The following is a 25,718-nucleotide window of genomic DNA, read 5'->3' as shown; positions in this document are numbered from 1 at the left end:
AACCTTCTCTGCACTCTTTCAATCTTATTTACATCCTTCCTGTAACTAGGTGACCAAAACTGTACACAGTACTCCAAATTCGGCCTCACCAATGCCTTATATAACCTTACCATAACACTCCAACTTTTATACTCGATACTCCGATTTATAAAGGCCAATGTACCAAAGGCACTCTTTACGACCCTATCCACCTGTGACGTCACTTTTAGGGAATTCTGTACCTGTATTCCCAGATCCCTCTGTTCAACTGCACTCTTCAGAGTCCTACCATTTACCCTGTACGTTCTACTTTGATTTGTTCCTCCAAAGTGCAATATCTCACACTTGTCTGCGTTAAACTCCATTTGCCATTTTTCAGCCCATTTTTCTAGTTGGTCCAAATCCCTCTGCAAGCTTTGGAAACCTTCCTCACTGTCCACTACACCTCCAATCTTTGTATCAGCAAACTTGCTGATCCAATTGACCACATTATCATCCAGATCATTGATATAGATGACAAATAACAATGGACCCAACACCGATCCCTGCGGCACACCACTAGTCACAGGCCTCCACTCAGAGAAGCAATCCTCCACAACCACTCTCTGGCTTCTTCCATTGAGCCAGTGTCTTATCCAATTTACTACCTCCCCATGTATACCTAGCGACTGAACCTTCCTAACTAACCTCCCATGAAGGACCTTGTCAAAGGCCTTGCTGAAATCCAGGTAGACAACATCCACCGCCTTCCCTTCATCCACTTTCCTGGTAACCTCCTCGAAAAACTCTAATAGATTGGTCAAACATGACCTACCACGCACAAAGCCATGTTGACTCTCCCTAATAAGTCCCTGTCTATCCAAATATTTGTAGATCCTATCCCTTATCACACCTTCCAATAACTTGCCCACCACTGACGTCAAACTTACTGGCCGATAATTTCCCGGATTTCTTTTGGAACCTTTTTTAAACAACGGAACAACATGAGCCACCCTCCAATCATCCGGCACTTCCCCCGTGAATACTGACATTTTAAATATGTCTGCCAGGGCCCCTGCAAGTTCAACACTAGCTTCCCTCAAGGTCCGTGGGAATACCCTGTCCGATCCTGGGGATTTATCCACTCGCCATTTATCCATTAGCTATGCTAATTCTTTTTGTAATATTCTAACTGTGTTCTTAAATAAAGTTTGTTTTCATAAAAACTTAGTGGGTCAATTGAATCATACCTGGAGTGAAACACCTCACGCTAACCATAATGCCAAAATCAAATGTAAAAGTTGGGTCTAGGCTAACTTCATAATACATCTCGGAGTTTCTGATCTGGTCCCTAACAGTAAAGTGAATATTGGTCCTCCAGAGAGTGAGGATAGGAAGTTAATAGTAGAAAATAAGGAAATGAACAAATATTTTGCTTCTGTCTTCACTATAGAGGATACAGTAAACATTCTAGTAATAGTAGTAAATCAGAAGATGGAAGAGAGAGAGGAACTTGGTGAAATTACAATCACTAAGGAAGCAGTACTGAGCAAACTGATGGAGCTGCCACCCAAGCCAACACATTGGCCCAACAGATGGCTGATCTGCTCCAGCTAACTTTGAACAAAGACAACCCTTTACAGACCCTAATTCCAATAATAGTGCTAACAGCCTAAGCATTACCTGTTCTAACACAATGGTTTCAATAAGAGGACCTCGATTAATAACCCAAAACCAGTATCATATGACTGTGACTTGGACTGGCTGAATTCTTTGGACTTTATGGTCAGTTACTGTTTGACCTCCAATGAGAACACAACTACAGGCAACAGCCTGTGCTGACTACCATCAAACAGGCGGCAGCAGAAAGAATTCTGGCTGCTCTCATCAAAACTGCCCTCTGTTCCTCCCCCACGTACAGGGTTGGTGCAACAGGAGCTCCAGGTGAACCTTCAGTCTTATGCACATATCCCGCCCCATGATGCCACGTGACTCGTTTGTTTACTGATCAGGAACTTTGCATTAACAAACAAATGCATATATTTGCATCAACAGATGTGCACGAGAGTTATGAGATTTCTCTAGTAACAAGAAGCAGAGCACGCTGCATTTGCAAAGAGTTTCCTCCAGTATGTTTCTATGAAGCAAATCCACACAATAAAGGGAATCACTGAACAGCAATGCAATGGACGGGCACCGGGAATACTGACAAAAGAAGCTATCAAACATCATTTGAAACTAAATGGAGAATATTTATACCTTCAAATTCTGAAGCCATTTTTATATTCAGCTGAAGCTGCCAACTCCCAACATCCTCTAGACTGGTGGTATTAGCAAACTGTAAAAATGGTCTAAACACACCTCATGTGAATAATGCCTTTAGTCTTATCTTAGTCTCATTTCTAAACCAAATTTTATTTTTATTCTTTTTATTTATTTATGTCACAAGTAGGCTTACCTTAACACTGCAATTAAGTTACTGTGAAAATCCCTTAGTCGCCACACCCCAGCACCTGTTCAGATTTCATGGATTTCAGTAAGGCATTTGACAAAGTCCCTCATGGCAGGTTGGTTAAGAAGGTTAGGCTCATGGGATACAAGGAGAGGTGGCTAGATGGGTAGAAAACTGGCTTGGCCACAGGAGACCATAGAACCATAGACAGAGGGTAACAGTCGAAGGGTCTTTTTCCAGCTGGAGGTCTGTGACCAGTGGTGTTCCGCAGGGCTCTGTACTGGGACCTCTGCTATTTGTGATATATATAAATGATTTGGAAGAAGGTGCAACTGGTGTAATCAGCAAGTTTGCGGATGACAGGAAGATGGCTGGACTTGCGGATAGCGATGAACATTGTCGGACAATACAGCAGGATATAGATAGGCTGGAAAATTGGGTGGAGAAATGGCAGATGGAATTTAATCCAGATAAATGCGAAGTGATGCATTTTGGAAGAACTAATGTAGGGGGGAGTTATACAATAAATGGCAGAGCCATCAACAGTATAGAAACACAGAGGGACCTAGGTGTGCAAGTCCACAAATCCTTGAAGGTGGCAGCACAGGTGGAGAAGGTGGTGAAGAAGGCATATGGTATGCTTGCCTTTATAGGACGGGGTATAGAGTATAAAAGCTGGAGTCTGATGTTGCAGCTGTATAGAACGCTGGTTAGGCCACATTTGGAGTACTGCATCCAGTTCTGGTCGCCGCACTACCAGAAGGACGTGGAGGCTTTAGAGAGAGTGCAGAGAAGGTTTACCAGGATGTTTCCTGGTATGGAGGGTCTTAGCTATGAGGAGAGATTGGGTAAACTGGGCTTGTTCTCCCTGGAAAGACGGAGGGGAGCCCTGATAGAGGTGTACAGAATTATGAAGGTTATAGATAGGGTGAACAGTGAGAAGCTTTTTCCCAGGTCGGAGGTGACGATCACGAGGGGTCACGGGCTCAAAGCGAGAGGGGCAAGGTGTAGATATCAGAGGGACGTTTTTTACACAGAGGGTGGTGGTGGCCTGGAATGCGCTGCCAAGTAGGGTGGTGGAGGCAGACACGCTGACATCGTTTAAGACTTACCTGGATAGTCACATGAGCAGTCTGGGAATGGAGGGATACAAACGAATGGTCTAGTTGGACCAAGGAGCGGCACAGGCTTGGAGGGCCGAAGGGCCTGTTTCCTGTGCTGTACTGTTCTTTGTTCTTTGATACACTGAAGGAAAATTTAGCACCTAACCAGCACGTTTTTCAGATTGTGGGAGGAAACTGGAGCACCTGGAGGAAGCCCATACAGACACGGGGAGAACGTGCAAACTCCACACAGACAGTGACCCAGGCTGGGAACTGAACCCGGGTCTCTGACGCTGTGAGGCAGCAGTGCTAACCACTGTACCACTGTGCTATATTTCTACCAATATTAACAGAACAGAGAGGAAGCTGATATCAAAATATTAATAAGAATAATGACCAAAGTCACTGATCACTTATGTTCAAAGTGATTGTTCAAAATGGAGGCACAATACAGGCTTCCAAAGCGTTCGGACCACAGGAAAAGTTGTTTCAACATTAATATTGCTTCAACCTTCAACAGATATTTATGATCTAGATCTTGGTGTGCAGGAGACTATTTCAAAGTTTGTGGTTGACACAAAACTTGAAAGTATTGTAAACTGTAAAGAGGGCAGTATAGAACTTCAAAAGGAAATAGACAAGTAGACAATCACGCAAACCAGCCTCCCATCCATTGACTGTTTACATTTCCTGCTGCCTCGGCAAAGCAGCCAGCATAATCAAGGACCCCACGCAACCCGGACATTCTCTCTTCCACTTTCTTCGGTCGGGAAAAAGATACAAAAGTCTGGGGTCACGTACCAACCAACTCGAGAATAGCTTCTTCCCTGCTGCCATCAGACTTCTGAATGGATCTATTTTATATTAAGTCTCTACACCCTAGCTATGACTGTAACACTACATTCTGCACTCGCTCCTTTCCTTCTCTATGCAGGGTATGCTTTGTATAGCATGCAAGAAACAATACTTTTCACTGTATACTAATACATGTGACAATAATGAATCAAATCCAAATCAAATCAAATCAAGTGGTGGAGTGGGCAGATAGGTGGCAGATAAAGTTCAATGCGGAGAAGTGTGAGGTTGATGCATTTTGGTAGGAAGAACATGGGGAGACTACAAAATAAAAGGTAAAATTCTTAAAAGGGCGCAGGAACAGTGGAACCCGGGTGTATATGTGCATGGATCTTTGAAGGTGGTAGGACAGGTGGAAACAGCAGTTAATAAAGCATACAGTATTCTGAACTTATGCAAGACACTAGTTAGACCTCAGCTGGAATATTGTATACAGTTCTGAGCACCACACTATAGGAAGGATGTGAATGCATTGGTGAGAGTGCAGAAGAATGGTTGAAGGGATCATAGAATCATAGAAACCCTACAGTGCAGAAAGAGGCCATTTGGCCCATCGAGTCTGCACCGACCACAATCCCACCCAGGCCCTATCCCCATATCTCTACATATTTACCCACTAATCCCTCTAACCTACACATCTTACACAACCTACACATTTTAGCATGGCCAAGCAACCTAACCTGCACATCTTTGGACTGTGGGAGGAAACCGGAGCATCCGGAGGAAACCCACGCAGACACGAGGAGAATGTGCAAACTCCACACAGACAGTGACCCAAGACAGGAATCGAACTGATGTAAAACTTCAGTTATGAGGATAGATTGGAGAGGTTGGGACTCCTCTTCTCCTTGGAGAGAAGAAGGCTAAGAGGAAATTAAAAGTGATGTTCAAAATCATGAGTGGACTGGACAGAGAAGATAGGGAGAAACTGCTCCCCTCCTAAAAGTGTGAATGAAAGGGCACAGATTTAAAGTGATTTGCAAAGGAAGCAAAAGTGATCTGAAAATAAACTTTTTCACATAGCGAATGTTTTGGGTCTGGAATGCATTGCCTGGAAGTATGGCGAAGGCAGGTTTAATCGAGACATTGAAGAGGACATCAGATGATTACTTGAATAGCAATAATGTGGAGGGGCATGGGGAAAAGGCAGGAGAATGTCACTAAGCCATGATGCTCTTTTGGAAAGCTGGTGCAGACACAATGGGCCAAATGGCCTCCTTCTGCACCATAACAATTCTGTGATTCTGTGATAACAAGAGGGCCCACTCCAAGAACAAGTACCTCTACACCAGACAAGTACTTTGTTGTAGCCGCTGACTGCTGCACAATAGGATAAGGTTCTCCAGGAGTGGGGGGACCAAGTGAGGGGTGGCAAAGTCCTCACTTCAACCACTGCCACTGGCAGCGGGACAGGACAAGCTGAAATTCTTGTGGGACCGGCCAGAATTGTGACTAGAGGAGCAGTGAGCCTGAGAGAAAGGGAGCTACTCTTCCAGTCACAGATTCTGTCTCTATCGCGCTCGCTGTTCAGTTCCTTCACCATGGATTCCCTTTCTGCTGCCCCAGATACAGATGCTTTGATTAGAGAAGCAGCAGCTGCTCCTCCACAACAATCCTGCAGTCAGTTCTGGCTCTCAGCATCTATCAATTTAACTGACAGTTAATGCTATTTGTAAAACAAAAACTGATAGATCTTCGCGCAGTTTCATGGTTCATTGGCCAGCTTTAAATAAAAAATCGCAACAGTCTGTTCTGTTTTTAAAAAACTGGCAGTTTTTGCTGTCCCCAAATTTTGCCACCCTCGCCCAGTGTCACATTTGTCTCATGGTTGCACATGCTCTGTCCGTGTAAATGACAGGGGTTCCTGGCCAAGCCAGTAGGTGAGAGCCTCATTGGCCTGACAAAATACTGACCATTAGGACAATGGTAATCTGGAGACAATCATCAAATAGTCAGTTACAGTAAAAATTTAAAACATATAAATTAAATCATTTAGGCTCCGCGAAAGTTACATCTTAGAACTCAAAGGAATTAATCTTTGATAGACTTGTGTACTTTTTGTCCATTAGAGATGGTTTGTATATCATTGTTATAACTTATGAATATATCTCCTTACTCGCTTAAGAGAAACTTTTAAGTCATAAAAAATTAGTCTGTCTAAAAGGTAGTAGTAGAAATAAACTATCTGTCCCTGAAGTGCAAACATACAACAGCAAAGCTTCTTTCATGTACAGGAGGTCAAGATTACATTATGTGCTCTGTGCTGATATGCATTTAGTACTGAACCAGAAATACTTTAAACGAAAGATTAGATAATATTTTGAAATAATTCTGAATTAAGTAACTAAAAATGCCCAAGTTTGAATGCAAATCAATATAAAACAATCTGTTTTATCTTCTGTACTCCCTTGTATTTGTTCAATGTCCTTGAGTGAAAACTCGGTTTAAATGAGGTTTCAAATGTAACTGGGATATTCTTTTTTACTGTCAAAATTATCTCACCTTTCCTTAAACCAGCAGGTTAAGTTGGGGCACAATTCCACAGGTCAGTTTCCATTTGAAAGTATGGATGGTGAGTGTGCGGAGGAAGGAATGGCCAATCCTGCCCTCATCCAATTCTGACACAGGAATGCTTTCTGGAAGGTTAGGTTTTTGGGGTTGGACAGAGAGGACTTTTCTTCATGCCCTGCCAATTTTCTTTCTGGAAGGTTAGGTTAGGGTTAGGGTTAGGGTGAGGGAAAATGATCAGGAATCAGAGAGCGAGATTTCACTTGGTGAGCAGTGGGAAATAATGCGGACTGAACTGGGTAAAAAGAGCTAACCTTTAATAAATCTGTGCTGATTCTCCTCAATTAACTCAAACCTCCCCACATATATGTTCATTTTCCCCCATGATTATTGTTTTTAAAAGCTTACCCACAACTGATGTTAAATCCTGTAGTCTTTAACCTCTTTCTTGAATAAGAGTGTCACATTTGACACTCCCCAATCCTCTGGCACCTGCCCTGTATCTAGGAAAGATTGGAAGATTTGGCAAGTCCTTCTTCATTCCCACTTCCCTTAGCAACTGAGGTACAAGCCATCTGGACCAAGTGACTTATCCACTCTGAGTATAGCCAGCCTTTCAGTCAACATTTTGTTGACTGTTGCCCACGCGCAGAGTTGCCACATTCCGCTGATTTCCATCCATGTAGCTTTTTCCCTACCAGTATCACTGAAATGATATGCATGTAAAACAAAGGCACATGAATCTGAAAAAGAAGAATGTGCAGAAGGTTGGGGAGTGACACTAGATGAATTGCTCAGAGAACTGGCTTAGATATGACAGGCTGAATGGCCTCCTATAATGCTGCACCAATATTGTGATTCTGTGATCTATTTACTCTGCATACTTCCAACAGTTGTCCACTGTCGCCCTCATCAACATGGTTTCCAGCATGACTCACCCCAAAAGTGTGCATACATGACACCATTTTGATCACCAAATGGCAGCCGTAGAATCCAACAATGAGTGCCACTGATCTGAATTTTATGCCATGGATCTGTTCTGTGGACTTTACAAGTCCATTGTTTCCTTTACCTCTCTTTTAGGACACTCACTGAATACTACACTATATAGCATATAGGGGGCTTCCAGGGTGCTGCAGTGTAAATGAATGCCTTGCTGCTTGATCATGAGAGTAACTTGGGCTACATGGTGGCACAGTGGTTATTAGCACTGCTGCCTCACAGCGCCAGGGACCCGGGTTCAATTGCTTGGGTCACTGTCTGTGTGGAGTTTGCACGTTCTCCCTGTGTCTGCGTGGGTTTCCTCCAGGTGCTCCAGTTTCCTCCCACACTCTAAAGATGTGTGGGTTAGGTTGATTGGCCATGCTAAATTGTCCCTTAGTGTCAGGGGGATTAGCATGGATTTCAACATCCTTCCCTAATTCATAGGAATTCACTTAAGGTACTGAGGGATAAAGATAAGTGTAGTCCTCAAGTGAAGGTGCTAAATTGGGTGAAGACTAATTACAACATTATCAGGCAGGAACTAAAGAATGTAGGTTGGGGACAGATGTTTGAGGGCAAATCAACATCTGGCATGTGGGAGGCTTTCAAAGTGTAAGTTGATAGGAATTCAGAACTAGCACGTTCCTGTAAGGCTGACGGATATATATGGCAAGTTTCAGGAACCTTGGATAATGAGAGATATTGTGAGCCTAGTCAAAAAGAAAAAGGAAGCATTTGTCAAGGCTGGGAGGCTGGGAACAGATGAAGCAAGTGTGGAATACAAGGAAAATAGAAAGAAACTTAAGCAGGGAGTCAGGAGGGCTAAAAGAGGTCACGAAAAGTCATTGGCCAGCAGGATTAAGGAAAATGCCACGGCTTTTTATACATATATAAAGAGCAAGGGGAGCCAGGGAGAAGTTTGACCCACTCAAGGACAGGGTAGGGAATCTAGGCGTGGAGCCAGAGGAAATGGGCGAGGCATTAAATGAGTACTTTGCGTCAGTATTCACCAAAGAGAAAAACTTGGAGGCTGATGAATCTGGAGAAGGGTGTGTAGATAGTTTAGGTCATGTTAAGATCAAAAAGGAGGAGGTACTGGGGGTCTTGAGCAACATTAAGGTAGACAAATCCCCAGGGCCTGATGGGATATACCCCAGAATACTGAGAGAGGCAAGGGAGGAAATTGCTGGGGCCTTGCGAGAAATCTTTGTATCCTCACTGGCTGCAGGGGAGGTCCCAGAGGATTGGAGAATAGCCAATGCTGTTCCTTTGCTTAAGAAGGGTAGCAAGGATAATCCAGGTAATTACAGGTCTTACGTCAGTGGTAGAGATATTATTGGAGAAGATTCTTCAAGACAGGATTTACAAAATAAGTGGACGTATGAGCAAGAGACAACATGGTTTTGTGAAGGGGAGGTCATGTCTCACTAACTTGATCAAGTTTTTCGAGCAAGTGACAAAGATGATTGATGAGGGTAGGGTAGTGGATGTTGTCCACATGGACTTCAGTAAGGCCTTTGACAAAGTCCCTCATGGCAGACTGGTACACAAGGTGAAGTCGCACGGGATCAAAGGTGAGCTGGCAAGATAGATACAGAACTGGTTCGGTCATAGAAGACAGAGGGTAGCATTGGAAGGGTGCGTTTCTGAATAGAGAGCTGTGACTAGTCGCGGTCCTCAGGGATCAGCGCTGAGACCTTTGCTGTTTGTAATATATATAAATAATTTGGAGGAAATTGTAACTGGTTTGATTAGTAAGCTTGCGGATGACACAAAGGTTGGTGGAATTGCAGATAGCGATGAGGGCCATCAGAGGATACAGCAGGATATAGATCAGTTGGAGACTTGGGTGGAGAGATGGCAGTTGGAGTTTAATCCAGACAAATATAAGGTAATGCATTCTGGAAGTTCTAATACAGATGGGAAATATACAGTAAAGGGCAGAGGCCTTAAGAGTATTGATAGACAGAGGGATCTGGGTGTACAGGTACACAGGTCACTGAAAGTGGCAACACAGGTGGAGAAAGTAGTCAAGAAGGCATACGGTATGCATGCCTTCATCGGCCGTGGCATTGAGTTTAAAGATTGGCAAGTCATGTTGCAGCTTTATAGAACCTTAGTTAGGCCGCACTTGGAATATAGTGTTCAATTCTGGTCGCCACATTAACAGAAGGATGTGGAGGTTTTGGAGAGGGTACAGAAAAGATTTACCAGGATGTTGCCTGGTATGGAGGGCATTAGCTATGAGGAGAGGTTGGAGAAACTTGGTTTGTTCTCACTGGAGCGACGGAGGTTGAGGGGCGACCAGATAGAAGTCTACAAGATTATGAGGGGCATGGACAGAGTGGATAGAGAGCTTTTTCCTAGGGTGGAAGAGTAAATTACCAGGGGGCATAGGCTTAAGGTGCGAGGGGCAAGGTTTAAAGGAGATGTACAAGACAAGTTTGTTTACACAGAGGGTGGTGGGTGCCTGGAACCTTGTAAGGGGCGTCTTGACAAATACATGAATAGGATGAGAATAGGGGGATATGGTCCCCAGAAGGGTAGGGGTTTTTAGTTAAGTCGGGCAGCATGGTCGGTGCAGGCTTGGAGGGCCGAAGGGCCTGTTCCTGGGCTGTAATTTTCTTTGTTCTTTATACCGGAACATTGGAATAGTCCACTTAGACTCTCAGAGCTATTCCATCACTCAATGACAGCAAGGCTAACTCCAAGCATCTAACTTTGCCCTATATCCCTGACTATCTTTGGTAATCACCAATCTATTAATCTCAGATTTAAAATTAACAATTGATCTCACATAAATTGACATGCAGAAAAGAGTTATAAACTCCTGCCACCTTTTCTATGCAGAAGAGTTTCCCAATTTAATTTTCATTAACAGGATGGTGCTGTCAGCCCAAAAAGACGTTCTGCCTAACAATACAATTGAGGAATGTCATGAATGAATTTCAGTGCTGGTGCTTTGCCAGGTACGTGAGCCATACATCCCAATGATTGGCTGTTTGAGTCAAACAATATGTTCCCTCAGCTGTATGCAATGGACAAAGTACAGACCGTACTCAATGAGTTCATGCTTATAAAACCCAAAACAAAATACCTACTGTTAGACGTGATTCCGCAACTGGACAACATTTGCTAAACAATCTTGAGTGTGCTAGTAGTCGCATTAAAATCAATTTAAGATAATAAGTCAAGCTCATAGTGTGAAACAAGATCAGAGCATGCTGATAAAACTCAGCAGGTCTGGTAACATCTGTAAGGAGAGAAAGTAGAGTTAACATTTCGGATCCTTTTGGCTCTTCATTAGAACTGAAGGGAGAGAAAATGTGTTAGATATTAAAGTGTAGCCGTGAGAGATTGCAACAAATGTAACAACTTTAAGAACAAAAGACAGATGGACTGGTTGGTGGTGGGGGGACGTCGCATTGAGGTAATGCGTGTGGGATATTTGAAAATAAGGGTATAAGATGGAGGAGAAAGGTCACAATCTGAAGTTGCTGAATGGCAGATTGAAGCGACATACATTCATATGCAAGGACCCATTCCCTCTAAACAGAAGGAAAATGCTCAAGCCTTATGCCTTGTTTGAATTCCCCAGAAGTTTGCAAAGCCTGTGGTTCCTTGTGACTTTCTCCATGACAATGCCTCTTCCAATAAGAGTTGACTTGTCAACCAATCAGCACCCCTTTTCTCCTGTAGTATAAACTGTTGTGACTGTTTAAAATTTGGCATTCTACTTTTGTCTCGATGAGTGCAAAATGAAAAGCTTTGTCTGTCATGTGAGGAGAGACTAAATCGGTTAGTCTTATATTCACTGGAGTTTAGAAGAGTGAGAGGGGATCTCATAGAAACTTATAAAATTCTGACAGGGTTAGACAGAATAGATTCAGAAAGAATGTTCCCAATGGTGGGGGAGTCCAGAACTAGGGGTCAAAGTTTGAGGATAAGGGGTAAACCTTTTATGACTGAGGTGAGGAGAAATCTCTTCACCCAGAGGGTGGTGAATGTGTGGAATTCACCACCACAGAAAGTAGTTGAGGCCAAAATGTTGTGTGATTTCAAGAAGAAATTAGATATAGCTCTTGGGGCTAAAGGGATCAAGGGATATGGGGGATCAGGGTATTTGAATTTGATGATAAACCATGATCAAAATGAATGGCGGAGCAGGCTCGAAGGACCAAATGACCCACTCCTGCTTCTCGTTTCTATGTTTCAGCAACATGTCTATCTTCTCAGCAATATTCAAATTCTAACCTACCAACTGACTGTTTATAACCAAGCCATTTGATGTAAGACAGTTCAATAAGCCAAAGCTAGACATCACTGACCCATAGGCATAAACCTCAGATGATAGAGCACAAAGTGGTTGTGACTGCTCCGTTAACAGAGTGCTAAAGTTGGGAATTCAGTGCAAGTAGGAACTCAGTGTTTGGGGGAGGCTGGATGCTGTTTGTTATGTTGTTTTTACCTCCATTAGTTAGTGTTTTTCTTTGTCTCCAAGCCAGGAAGCTGGAACTTGCCATTACTTTGCTGTATTAAATTAATTAATAATTTTAATGAACCAATTAAGTAATTAAATTAAAACCAATTAAAATTAAGAAATTAATTAAACATTAGCCAAATAAATAAAATTAGATTAAGCTTAGGTAAACATGGCAGGGCAGCATAACAACTTAACTGCTGCAGGCACTGGGGACCTCCATATAAACGGCATCCCAGCAGTCCCCAGCACCCATTCCACAGTGACTGCAGGGGATGGCAACCAAGAAGCCAGCACCGCCCTTCATGGAGGGGCACTGACCAGACTGTTCGACGGAGTGATGCAGAGGTGGGAAACCCTGTACCCTCACAGCAAGAGACAGCCATCTAGCAGGGTGACCACCCCCCCGTCTGGGATGCAGTGGCAGCTCTGGTGAGTGCGAGTGCACTGCAGAAGAGGACTGGGCAGCAGTGCCAGAAGAAGATGAATGATCTTCTTCGCTCAGCCAGGGTAAGTGAACCAGTCTCCCACTGGACCCCCCCCCGCACACCCTCAACTCCTTCTCTCACTCAGTCACCTTGGCCTCTGCAAAAAAAAGATAGAGGTGCAAGTTATAAGGGTAAAAGAGTAATTTTGGGGGATTTTTCTTATTGACTGGGACAAATTAAATTTGAGGTAATACTGTGGAGGACAAGTTCATGGAATATGTACAAGAAAGTTTTATAGAACACGGTGTTGAAGCATCAATTAGGGGAAGAAGCTATTTTTGGATCTAATTTTGTGCCATCAGAAAGAGTTAATTAATAACCTGTAGTAAAGAAACCTCGAGGGAACAGTGACCATATAGGATAGAATTTAATAATGAGTTCAAAAGTGATTTAGTTCAGTCTGAAAATAGAATCAGAAATTTAAACAAAGCAAGCTACATAGAAATGAAGGGAAAATTGACTAATATAGATTGGAAAACTACATTAAATTATATGGTGGACAAGCAATGTCTATCATTTATTGAATTAATACATAATTTCTAACAAATATACATTCCTTTAAGGCATAAAATCTCATGGAAAAAGTGGTCCAATACTTGTTAACAAGAAGAGATAATATTAAATCAAATGTTGAAGCTTATAATTTTCCAAAAATGAGTAGTAAAGCTTATAATTTTCCAAAAAGGGTAGTAATCCGGAAAACTGGGAGGATCTTACAATTCAGGCAAGAAGGAACCAAGATATTGAAAAGGAAAGAAAAATGAAAATGTGACAGTAGACTAGCAAGACATAAAAACAAATCATAACTATTTCTATAAGTTTGTAGACAGAAATAAATTAATGAAAGAGACATTCATTAGAGGCAGAATACGGTGATATTATAATGGGGAATAAGGAAATGGCAGAGACATGGACTGTAACTCCCAATAGAGTGGCAATTGAGTCAAGTTGTCACTCCTCTTGAAATGTTTTATCTTAAAACACAAGTGATCCTATTTCACCCAACCTTCAAACTCAGAACGGACATGATCTGGATAGTGCAGCATGTCCCTGGGGCCTAGCGTCAAAGGGCTGTACAGTCGAAGGGAGGGAAGACATGTCCACATTTTAACAGCACTAGCTGTCATAGACCAAGTAGATTTAAAGGTCCAGCCAGGTTTAAAGGTCCTTGACAAGATAAATGTGTAAGGTAATTGGGTAGGATTGGGGGTGGATGTTGGATTAGCGGGTTGAAATCTGGTGTGGGGGGGGGGGGGAGAGGAGATGTCAGGGAGTGTGGTTGGTGAAGGCCAGGTCTAGGATGATGGAAGTGGACTTGGACCTCGGGTGGGGTTGGGTTGGGCCGTGTGCGAGGGGTGGGAGTGAGAGTTGGACCTGGCGAGTGGGGTAAGGAAACAGTCCCTGTGGAGTGAAGAAAATCTCAGGTTGGGGAGATCTTGTCAGAAGTTGTAGTCCCTTGACGGAGGTATTCAGAGGAGGTGGGGGGCAGTCCCTGTGGGTATTGTGCAGAATCCCTGGGGAATTCAGTGTGGGTCTGTACAGTAGTTACTAAGTACTTAGTTACGAGAAGAGGTTTTAATGGGTAGCACGGTGACATAGTGGTTAGCACTGCTGGGTTCAATTCTGGCATTGGGTGACAGTCTGTGTGGAGTTTCCTTGTTCTCCCAGTGTCTGCATGGGTTAACTGGGTGCTCCGGTTTCCTCCCACATTCCAAAGATGTGCAGGTTAGGTGGATTGGCCATGCTAAATTGCCCCTTGGTGTCAGGTGGATTGACCATGCTAAATTGCCCCTTAGTATCAGAGGGATTGACAGGGTAAATATGTGGGGTTATGGGGCTAGGGCCTGGGTGGGATTGAGGTTGGTGCAGACTCAATATCCTGAATGGCTCCTTCTGCATTGTCGTGATTCTATGATAATTTTTCTAACTTTTTCTGGGTAATTAGTGATGCAACAGAGGCAGCACCATCCAAAGATTGCAATCTAAATCTTTTTGGATGGATCCTAGTGCAGGGTAATTGCACTTCTGGCCAATACCAGGAAAGGGGATGGGGGTTCTCCCCCACATCTTTAGGGTACTCCCAGCCCCAATATGATACCCTAAAGCTCAGAAATTAGGCACATAAAATAAATACTCTAGCCTGAATTTTCATGCCTTCTTCCATGTCAGAACGAAGGTGGCCAGCAAAATACATGAGGGAACAGGATCCAAATCCAAGATTTCCATCCCATTATCTTTGTTGGCAATTTTTAGCAGCATAGGAAGTAAACCAGCATATAGCAGTCCCAATCTTGCTGGCTCCACTGCAGGGGATCCGATGCAATTTTTACAGAGTTCGACTGGCTTCTGAAGGCAACACGGTTCACAGCAGCTCAGTGTGAACAATTGGGAACCCTAGTCCAGAGTGGAAACTGTTGAAAGGTAAGTTCAAAAGATGTTGCCAACATTATACCTCATGTTGAAATACTCTATGCTGAGTCACATTTTTAAAATGCAGTGATTGATAATAGGGCTTCGTTCTTAAAAGATAAGTGACCCAGCATTGTGAAAGTGGAAAAGTCTTCAAATGCATTAGAGTATATTATCCATGGATATAGTTGCTCTCCTGTATTATTTATGTAGCAGACCCATCTCCAGCCCATTCCCACCAACGTACCACAAATATTGTCTAGATCTTGCTGCATATCAACATTGTGAATGGTTCTAAACATTATGTAATCATCCGTGAACATTCCCATTTCTGATCTTATGATGGAAGAAGGTCATTGGTGAAGCAGCTGAAGAGGGTTGGGTGGAACTCCTGAACCAATGTCCCGCAACTGAGATGACTGACCTCCAACAACCACAACCATCTACCTTTGTGCTTGGTATGACTCCAACTAAAGGAGAGATTCCCATTGACTTCAATTTTGCTTGGGCTTCTTGATGCCACAATTGATCAAATGCTGCCTTGACATCAAGGCCAGTAGTCGACCGGCCAATGTTCTTTATTATTTGGTGTTCAGAAGAATGAGAGCTGGTCTAATTGAAAAGTATAAACTCTTAAGGGGCTTGATATAATACTTGTTTCCTCTGCTGGGAAATTTAGAACACAGCATCACAACCTTAGAATAAGGGATTGGCCATTTAGAAATGAGATGAGGAGTAATTTCTTCAATGAAAGGATTGTGAATCTTTGGAATTCTCTACGCTAGACATCAGTGGATACTCTGTCTTTGAGTATATCTAAGACAGAGATAATAGAATTTGTGGTACTAAGGGAATTCAGGGTAATGGGGTTAGTGCAGGAAGGTGGAGTTGAGGTAGAAGATCAGCCATTACCTTGTTTGAATAGCAGAGCAGGTTCAAACAGCCAAATGGCCTACTCCTGCTCCCATTTCTTTTGTTCTTATGTTCCTTGACAAGGAGTTAGGATGAAAGGGTTCAAGATTTGTTCGGTGTCTTTGATGAATATTCTTTTCAAGATATTGCTCCTGGTGCACTTACAATGCATTGCTATGTTTACTGCTGAACACTTTCCTGTTTACAAGTAATGACCATAACATAGATTTTTTTAAAAATTAAATGCTTGGATAGCATGAGAGGGACTCTTATTGAAATTATGAAAAGCAAGAATTGTCAAAACCGCAATTACCTGGTAATCAGTTGGCACGGTCGAGCCACCAGAGGTTGTAGCTGATGTACCTAGTCGAGGTTTCTTGTTTGGCGGTCCCTGATTGAGAGCACTGTCCTGGTTATGCTGTAGGCCTCCTCCAGCCCCTCCACCACCTCCTCCTCCAGTAGCTGTTCCGTTTGTCTGTGTGCTGTTTTGTTGTTGGGGTGCTTGCTGTTGCTGTTGATTCTGTTGTGTTGTCTGCTGCTGGTGTTGCTGGGTTTGCTGCTGATTCTGTTATCCAAGATAAGGTGCAGAGTAATTAATCTATCCACAACCCCAACAGCTTCATAGTCCTGATAATTTATACAAATGACCTTAGGTTTGCATTGAAGAAACATAAGTAATAACAGATAACAGTAATTTCATCATTGACTGTAATCATCAATATAAGGGATTTGAAGTTCAGAGGCCTGACTGAGAGCTAAAAATTTAAAGTTGCAAATAGTGCTTGCTAACAACTAACTATGTGCAAGTTTTCCACATACTGTAAGAACAATGCAACCATGTTTTGGCAGATGACGACTGGTCAATATAGTGTATCCATTTAAACTTAATAGCCATGATTTTCTGGCCGCATTGCGCCCTGTGCAGATTGCGTTGGGGCGACACAGGGTTGGAGAAACACTGGTGAGGGGGCCTAGCTTGTTTAGTGCCAGTACAAACCTCCATTGGGATTCTCCCAGCAACCATGTCCGGACATAATTTGGTTCCTGTTGGGATTCTCCAACTCTTGGGTGCAACGGGAACCTGGCGAGAATCACTACTGGTCTCCAAAAATGGAGACTAATCCCACTTCCCAGCATTTGATCCATAGACTTCCTTGTTATGGCACTTGAGGTGCATATCGAGACACATTTTAAATAAGTTGAGGGTTACTGCCTCTACCACCCCTCAGGCAGTGAGTTCCACACCCCTGCTCCTTCTGCTTCCGGATGGAAAAACCTTTGCTCATCTCCCCCTAATCACTTTGAATCTATGGCCCCTAGTCACTGACCTCTATGTTAAGATAACTAAGCCCTTCCCACCCTCTCTTCCTAGGTCCTTCACAATTTTGTACACCACAATCAAATCTCCTCTCAGCTTCCTCTATTCCAAGGAGAGCAACCCTCACCTATCCTAAACAAAAATAGAAAATGCTGGAAAAACACATCAGGTCAGACAGCAGCTGTGGAGAGAGAATAGAGCTAATGTTTTCATTCTCGACCATTCGTCGGAGCTGAAGACAAAGAAAATAGGACCAGTTTTGTAATGTAAGGGGCGGGGGGGTTGTAATTGACAAAGATGTTATGGACAAAAAGACAGAGGGAATGCAAATGGTTGTAGTAAAGGCTGAGAATGGTACTAATAGCAGCCCATTAAGAGATCAGAATGTGTAAGTTGCAGAACAAAGTTGCAGAGCGTCAAAGGACAATCTGAGGCATGTGGCAGATGGTTAGTTCAGCCCTAGTGGATTGGGGGGAGTGGGGGGTGAAAACGAGATGGAAAGTGAGATTTTAAAGAAGTGGACAAATGAAATGATGGAAGAAATGAAAATTAAAAATAAGAAGAAGAATATAAAGTAATAAAAATGGATTAATAAGATAAAAAGAAATTAAATAAAATATAATAAATGGAAATGGGCTGAATGTGGAGGAGAGTTCATGGTCTGAATATGTTGAACTCAATGTTAAATCGGAAAGTTGTAAAATGCCTAATTGGAAGATGAGGTGCTGTTTCTCCAGTTTGCATTGGGCTTCACTGGAACATTGCAATAGGCCAAGGTCGGACGTGTGAACACGAGAGCAGGATGGTGTGTTGAAATGCCAAGTGACAGGAAGGTCTGGGTCCTGCTTGCAGACGGACCAAACATGTTCTGCAAAATGATCATCCAGTCTGTGGTTGGTCTCTCCGATGTAGAGTAGACCACGCTGGGAGCAATGGATGCAATAGACCAGATTAAAGGAGGGGTATATGAAGCACTGCTTCACCTGAAAAAGGATTGTCTGGGACCTGGGATGGTGAGCAGGGAGGAAGGAAAAGGGCAGGTGTTGCACCTTAAGACGATTGCATGCTAAGTTGCCGTGGGTAGGGGGTGAGATGTTGGATGTGAACCAGGGTGTCCTGGAGGGAACGGTCCCTGTGGAATACTGACAGGGGAGTGAGGGGAAGATGTATTTAGTAATAGCATCATGCTGGAGTTGGTGGAAAAGGCGGAGAATGATCCTTTGAATGTGGATGCTGGTGAAGTGAAAAGTGAGGACCTGTCAACCACAATGGCTGAAAAACCACAATTAAGGAAGAAGGAAGGCATATCAGCAGCGTCATTTTGTAAAGTGGTATCATCGGAACAGATGCAATGGAGGCGAGGGAACTGATGCAGGATGTGGGATGTAAAGAGCTGTGGTCAAGACTGCTGTGGGAGTCAGTGGGCTTGCAACGGGTACTGGTGGACAGTCTATCACCAGAAATGGAGACAGAGAGGTCAAGGAAGGGAGGAGAAGTGTCCATGAAAGTGATAGAGGGGTGGAAATTGGAAGCAAAATTAATAATTTTTTCCAGGTCCAAGGCCTATCCAATCTTTCCTCATATCTGCACTTTTCCAGTCCTGGCCATATCCTCATAAATCTCTACTGTATCCTATCTAATGCAATTACATCTTTTCTGTAATGAGGTGATCAGAACCGTGCACGGTACTTAAGTCGTGGCCTAACTAATGATTTATACAGTTCGAGCATAATCTCCCTGCTCTTATATTTTATACTTCCGCTAATAAAGGAAAAGATTCCAAAAGCCTTCTTAACCACCTTATTGACCTGTCCAGCTACGTCAGAGATTTGCAAACATTCACTCCCAAGGTCCCTCACTTTCTCTACATCTCTCAGTATTCTCCCATTAATTGTGCATTATCCTAGCAAAATTTTTTAAGCTCTTTAAATTCATTTTTAGGGAATCAATGTGAGTCACATTAAAAATTGAAAAGATTTCATGATTATATGCACAAATGATAGATGGCTTTAAAAATAAATATATGATAATGAGTTTGACACTTTCCTTGGGTCCGAATGCTTATGCTGATTTCTGCCTGTTTCAACTCTTTATTTACAGGTGATGTTAGTAAAATTGGCAGAAACTTTGGGTGTATATGGACATCAGCAAAATGGGCACTTAGCTTTAAACTTCGCAATAATGTTCCCACAGTTAATTCCACTTCAACTTAGAATCATAGAATCCCTACAGTGCAGAAGAAGGCCATTCAGCCCATCGAGTCTGCACCGACAACAATTCCCACCCAGGCCTTATCTCCTCTACTCCACATATTACCCTGCTAATCCCCCTAACACTAAGGGACAATTTATGGATAATCAACCTGACCCGCACATCTTTGGACTGTGGGGGGAAACCGGAGCATCAGGAGGAAACCCACGCAGACATGGGGAGAATGTACAAATGCCACAAAGACAGTGACCCAAAGCTGGAATGGAACCCGGGTCCCTGGGGCTGTGAGGCAGCAGTGCTAACCACTGTGCCACTGTGTTGCAACTTACTTCAGAATATCATACATTGACTAGCATCATTGGCTTTTGAACTAATTTTGTGAAATTTGCAAAGCTAAATTATCATATTTAAATATTCTATCCTATAAATCATTGATTAAAATATAAACAATGAACTCTATGTGACTCCATTGGCAAGCGGTTTTCAGTTCAATGCCTCCAACTTACCAGCATCCTTTAGTGTCTAGTTTCTAGCTAAGCATCAAACCAGCCTGATTCTCTGACTTCTTTACTGTGGGTACACACCTTGACAATCAGTATGCTAGGTTGAAAAGTATTAAATGACTTCCTGAAATACTATCAACTGTCTTCACCGTTCTGCTTTTCTCTGGGTTTAAATCAATATTGTAATATTAATTGTGTAGATTCTAGAACAACGGTAACCTTGGCAAACTGCAAAACTACTCAGTACAAGCAGGTTATTGAATCTTCCCTACCATTAATGCTATCTTTGAATTTCTCCTTTGGAACTGTCCATGCAGCATAAATCTTTTGTCAATATTGCTACCTGGCAAGCTGTTATTCAGGCCATTAGACTGAAATGTTAACTGTTTCTCTCTCCACAGAAACTGCCTGACCTGCTGAGTATTTGCTGTATTTTCTGTTCCCAGTGCCCACATGTTGCTTAAGCTTTAATTATTTGTAGTGTGGCACCATTGTACATGGAGGCAAAATTTTACTGGCTCCCGAGTGGCCTGCTAGGAGGCTGGGGGTGGTGCCTGGAGTTGGTGCCATTGCAGTCATTTAACAGTGGTCGGAACGACAGCAGCTAAGTCATTTTAACTAATTAAATGTGCAATTGAAGGCCATCTGTCCAGGGCATCGGCAGAGTGGCCCATTTCTGCATAGTGAAACTGCCATCTACAAGAGGTGATCTCCCTGCGACTTTTCAAGGCAGAACCATTGGAACCGGATGCTCCATGGTGTAAAGTGGTCACCCACAGAGTCCCTCCTGCTCAATAGGGTCTGTCTGGCAGGCCCTTTGGAAAAGTGACTTCCTGCCACCCTGCATGGGCAACTAAAATAGAGGTAATATCTTCTCCTTGCAGTCTCAGGAGCAACTACCTTTCTCGGTAAGACCATAAGACCATAAGACATAGGAGCGGAAGTAAGGCCATTCGGCCCATCGAGTCCACTCCACCATTCAATCATGGTTGATTTCAACTCCATTTACCCGCTCTCTCCCCATAGCCCTTAATTCCTCGAGAAATCAAGAATTTATCAATTTCTGTCTTGAAGACGCTCAACGTCTCGGCCTCCACAGCCCTCTGTGGCAATGAATTCCACAGACCCACCACTCTCTGGCTGAAGAAATTTCTCCTCATCTCTGTTCTAAAGTGACTCCCTTTTATTCTAAGGCTGTGCCCCCGCGTCCTAGTCTCCCCTGTTAATGGAAACAACTTCCCTACGTCCATCCTATCTAAGCCGTTCATTATCTTGTAAGTTTCTATCAGATCTCCCCTCAACCTCCTAAACTCCAATGAATATAATCCCACGATCCTCAGACGTTCATCGTATGTCAGGCCTACCATTCCTGGGATCATCCGTGTGAATCTCCGCTGGACCCGCTCCAGTGCCAGTATGTCCTTCCTGAGGTGTGGGGCCCAAAATTGCTCACAGTACTCCAAATGGGGCCTAACCAGTGCTTTATAAAGCCTCAGAAGTACATCCCTGCTTTTGTATTCCAAGCCTCTTGAGATAAATGACAACATTACATTTGCTTTCTTAATTACGGACTCAACCTGCAAGTTTACCTTTAGAGAATGCTGGACTAGGACTCCCAAGTCCCTTTGCACTTTAGCATTATGAATTTTGTCACCGTTTAGAAAATAGTCCATGCCTCTATTCTTTTTTCCAAAGTGTACGACCTCGCACTTGCCCACGTTGAATTTCATCAGCCACTTCTTGGACCACTCTCCTAAACTGTCTAAATCTTTCTGCAGCCTCCCCACCTCCTCAATACTACCTGCCCCTCCACCTATCTTTGTATCATCGGCAAACTTGGCCAGAATGCTCCCAGTCCCGTCATCTAGATCGTTAATATATAAAGAGAACAGCTGTGGCCCCAACACTGAACCCTGCGGGACACCACTTGTCACCGGTTGCCATTCTGAGAAAGAACCTTTTATCCCAACTCTCTGCCTTCTGTCTGACAGCCAATCGTCAATCCATGTTAGTACCTTGCCTCGAATACCATGGGCCCTTATTTTACTCAGCAGTCTCCCGTGAGGCACCTTGTCAAAGGCCTTTTGGAAGTCAAGATAGATAACATCCATTGGCTCTCCTTGGTCTAACCTATTTGTTATCTCTTCAAAGAACTCTAACAGGTTTGTCAGGCACGACCTCCCCTTACTAAATCCATGCTGACTTGTCTTAATCCGACCCTGCACTTCCAAGAATTTAGAAATCTCATCCTTAACGATGGATTCTAGAATTTTGCCAACAACTGAGGTTAGGCTAATTGGCCTATAATTTTCCATCTTTTTTCTTGTTCCCTTCTTGAACAGTGGGGTTACAACAAGTGCTTAGGGATCTTCCCGAGCCATATTTTGAACACTTCTAGCAACTAATTAGCTGCCATAAGGTCTCCTGTCCCTTTAAAGAGACAAGAGCCCACCTGCAACTGCTGCCAAAAGCTGCAAAGCCGCTAGCTGGACCAGAAGTATGTGAAATATATGCCTGCTGTGGCAAAAAAAGAGGCCATGGCTTGGAAGATTGCCGCTGTGGTCTGTTGCCCGCCTGTTCAGAATTGGAATCCACTAATGAGCGGTGGTAAAAATGGGGTGGCACGGTGGCACAGTAGTTAGCACTGCTGCCTCACAATACCAGAGACCCGGGTTCAATTCCTGGCTTGGGTCACTGTTTGTGCGGAATCTGCACGTTCTCCCCGTGTCTGCTCCGGTTTCCTCCGGGTGCTCCGGTTTCCTTCCACAGTCTGAAAGACGTGCTGGTTAGGTGCATTGACCCGAACAGGCACCGAAGTGTGGCGACTGGGGGAATTTCACAGTAACTTCATTGCTGTATTAATGTAAGCCTTACTTGTGACTAATAAATAAACTTTACTTAAATGGGGCAATTGTCGGGCAACCAACACTGCTGATAAAAAGGTCTGTTGGCTGCTGATAAGGTCAGCTGAATGCTGATAAGTAGGACAGTTGGAGTACATTATAACATACCATGGTACAGTTGCAGGTTTACATGTGACCATATTTCAAACAGCAAGATGTCTAATCAGACACTCTGTGCAATTTTGATAAGTGCAAAGAATGTGATTAACATACTATTTATATATCTATTTACTGCCTTGTTGAACATGAATGCACAAAACTAAAAGTTGGCTGGGGTAAACTGACGAAGCAAATATCTTAGTCATTCATGTGGTGTGCAACACCTTGTTGTTCAATAGGATGAAGGATATAAATGGTAGCTGCACTTTCAGGAGGATGTGAAGGCTTTAGAGAGGGTGCAGAAAAGATTTATGAGAATGATCCAAGGTAGGAAAAACTTCAGTTATATTGATTGATTGGAGAAACTCGGATTGTTCTCCTTAGAAAAGAGAAGGTTGAGAGGGAGATTTGATAGAGATGTTAAAAATCGTGAGGGGATCTAGACAGATATATAGAAACTGTTACCTTTAGCAAAAGAGTTGAGAACCAGAGGATCACAACTCAAGGCGTTTGCCCAAAGAAACAATGACAATACAAGTTAAAACTGCAGCAATTGGTTAGGATCTGGAATGTACTGCCTGAGAGTGTGGTGGAAGGACATACAATTGTAACTTACAAAATGGAATTGGCTAAACAACCAGAGAAAGAAATTGCAGGCCTTCAGGGAAAGGGCAGGTAGCTGAGGCTTGCTCTTACAGAGTCAACGGACAAGAGGGCTGAAGGGCTAAACGGCCTCCTTCTCTGCTGCAACCAGCCTATGATAAACAGTACAGTATTTCAACAGAAACCCCTGACACAATGTTTATTATTGTTTCTAAATCAACTGTGGAAATACCAGTTACTTTGTTCCAGTCACGTGCAGTTCCTGCTTACTCAATAAGATCTGCGTTAACAAAGGTAAAATGCTATTGGCATAATATGCAATATGGTCTTCAGTGCAATTGTTTTGCATCCTGAAAGAATTATGATGGCAAAGGGAAATATATTACACTCGTTGCTTATTTAACTTTTACAGTAATGAATGACCTTAGTTTTTGGAAATGATCAAAAATCATTCACTCAAGACTACATTCTCCATTCACATCATCTGCTTTGTTCCTCAAGGATGGGGGATTTCTATCTGCTTAGCTGTGCTCAAAGGGAAAAGTGTTGTCCTGAGGTCAGGTGCTTCTAATGTGCACTAAATGCACATTACAGTTTTTGTCAGAATGGTAGGCAGCATTGGAAGAAGCCTCTTTGTCATGGAATGGAACACTGAGTAGTCTTCGGAAAGAAAATCAGTTTGGTTTTGCAATTGGTTCATTGGCAGCTTTCAGTCCGACGAGATGATGGCTTGCAGTGATGGGCAACTCTGTGTTAAGCATTGTCTGGTGTGGTACAGGAGCCCCACACTGGCATTTGTCTCTGCCACATTTGCAGAAGATAGTGGGCTGAGAAGTTGCATGTTTTGCTGGCCTGTTTTCTCTGGACCCTCTTAGCCAGCTGAACTTTCTGTTTCTGCCCCCCTCTTCCAATGCCCTTCCAAACAATCAATCTCCAGATGTCATGGTCATTAGCGACTGTCTCAGTTGTCATATCTCGCTAGCAGGAGTCCTTGTAGTGGAGGTATGGAGACCAAGGAGGTCATGAACCAGTGCCTAGCTCACCATACAAATGACCATTGGGTATCCATGGGCATCATTCTTCCAATAAATATGGCTGAGGCAGCATAAACATTCTTGGCTTTGTGCTGTATGTATGCTGATGGAAATAGCATTCTCCAAATCCTCTGAGTTGGTAACCTTGCCCTGCCAAGAGATACTGAGCATACAGACAGCAAAGGTGGAAACTGTTCAGCCTTTTCTCCTGCCCAACATCTGTTGTCCAGGTCTCACTACAATAGTGGAGTGTGCTGAGGTTGCAGTTTTGGCAGGCTCACAGTTTGGTGTTCTCAGTAAGGTTACTGTTGGTCCACACTCTCTTACTCAGCTTGGACCTTTTGTAATGTGTGTGTTGATTTCAGCATCAAGTGCCAGATTGCTGCTGATTGCAAAGCCCAGATGAGTGAAGCAAACAACACTCCAGTGTCACATTGTCAAAGTGATGGTGAAATGGAAACATCCTGGATCGTGACATTTTTCTTCCTGATGTTGATAGTCAAACCAAACTCACCAGAAGAATGAACAAGTCTGCCTGTTTGCCACTGAAGGTGTTCTTCGATATGGAATATATTTTTAAAGAGCAAGTTGCTGAAATCCATTCATGAAAATTAAACCTCAGTTTTAATTTTCAGCTTGAATTCACAAGTAGCTAAACTCTGAATCGGTTGCTGAAAAATAATCCATTAATTATTTTTCATGCGACAGGATGTAATTATCACATTTTAGTCCTTAGCTAAGTTATTCCAGTTAAGCTACAACACTAGTATCTATCTGGCTATGTGGGAAATTGCCCAGGTATGTCCTGTAGACAAAAAGCAGAGCAAATTCAACACAGCCAATTACTGCCCCATCAGTCAACTCTTAATCATCAGCCAAATGATGGAATGGTGTCAAC

General features: G+C 43.1%; 1 protein-coding gene across 8 annotated transcripts in view; it reads right to left on the bottom strand.

The window, feature by feature from the left end:
- Nucleotides 1–25,718, bottom strand: part of cdk19 (cyclin dependent kinase 19) — a 329,688-nt gene that overhangs the window by 129,045 nt on the left and 174,925 nt on the right. For 7 of the 8 annotated variants that reach the window (XR_013497746.1, XR_013497744.1, XR_013497747.1 and 4 more), the window contains one exon: nucleotides 16,463–16,714. Coding sequence is in view for 4 of the 8 variants with exons in the window: in XM_078212346.1 (XP_078068472.1) it covers nucleotides 16,463–16,714 (252 nt within the window). In the remaining 4 variants the exon portion in view is untranslated. Of the gene's footprint in view, nucleotides 1–7,284; nucleotides 7,620–16,462; nucleotides 16,715–25,718 lie in introns of those variants that run through there. The other variant, XM_078212345.1, reaches the window with a different exon arrangement.

Source organism: Mustelus asterias, chromosome 5 (assembly GCF_964213995.1).
Source record: "Mustelus asterias chromosome 5, sMusAst1.hap1.1, whole genome shotgun sequence".
Lineage (NCBI taxonomy): Eukaryota > Metazoa > Chordata > Chondrichthyes > Carcharhiniformes > Triakidae > Mustelus > Mustelus asterias.
The sequence above is the reverse complement of the archived record's forward strand: the minus strand, read 5'-3'. Positions and strand labels throughout refer to the sequence as shown.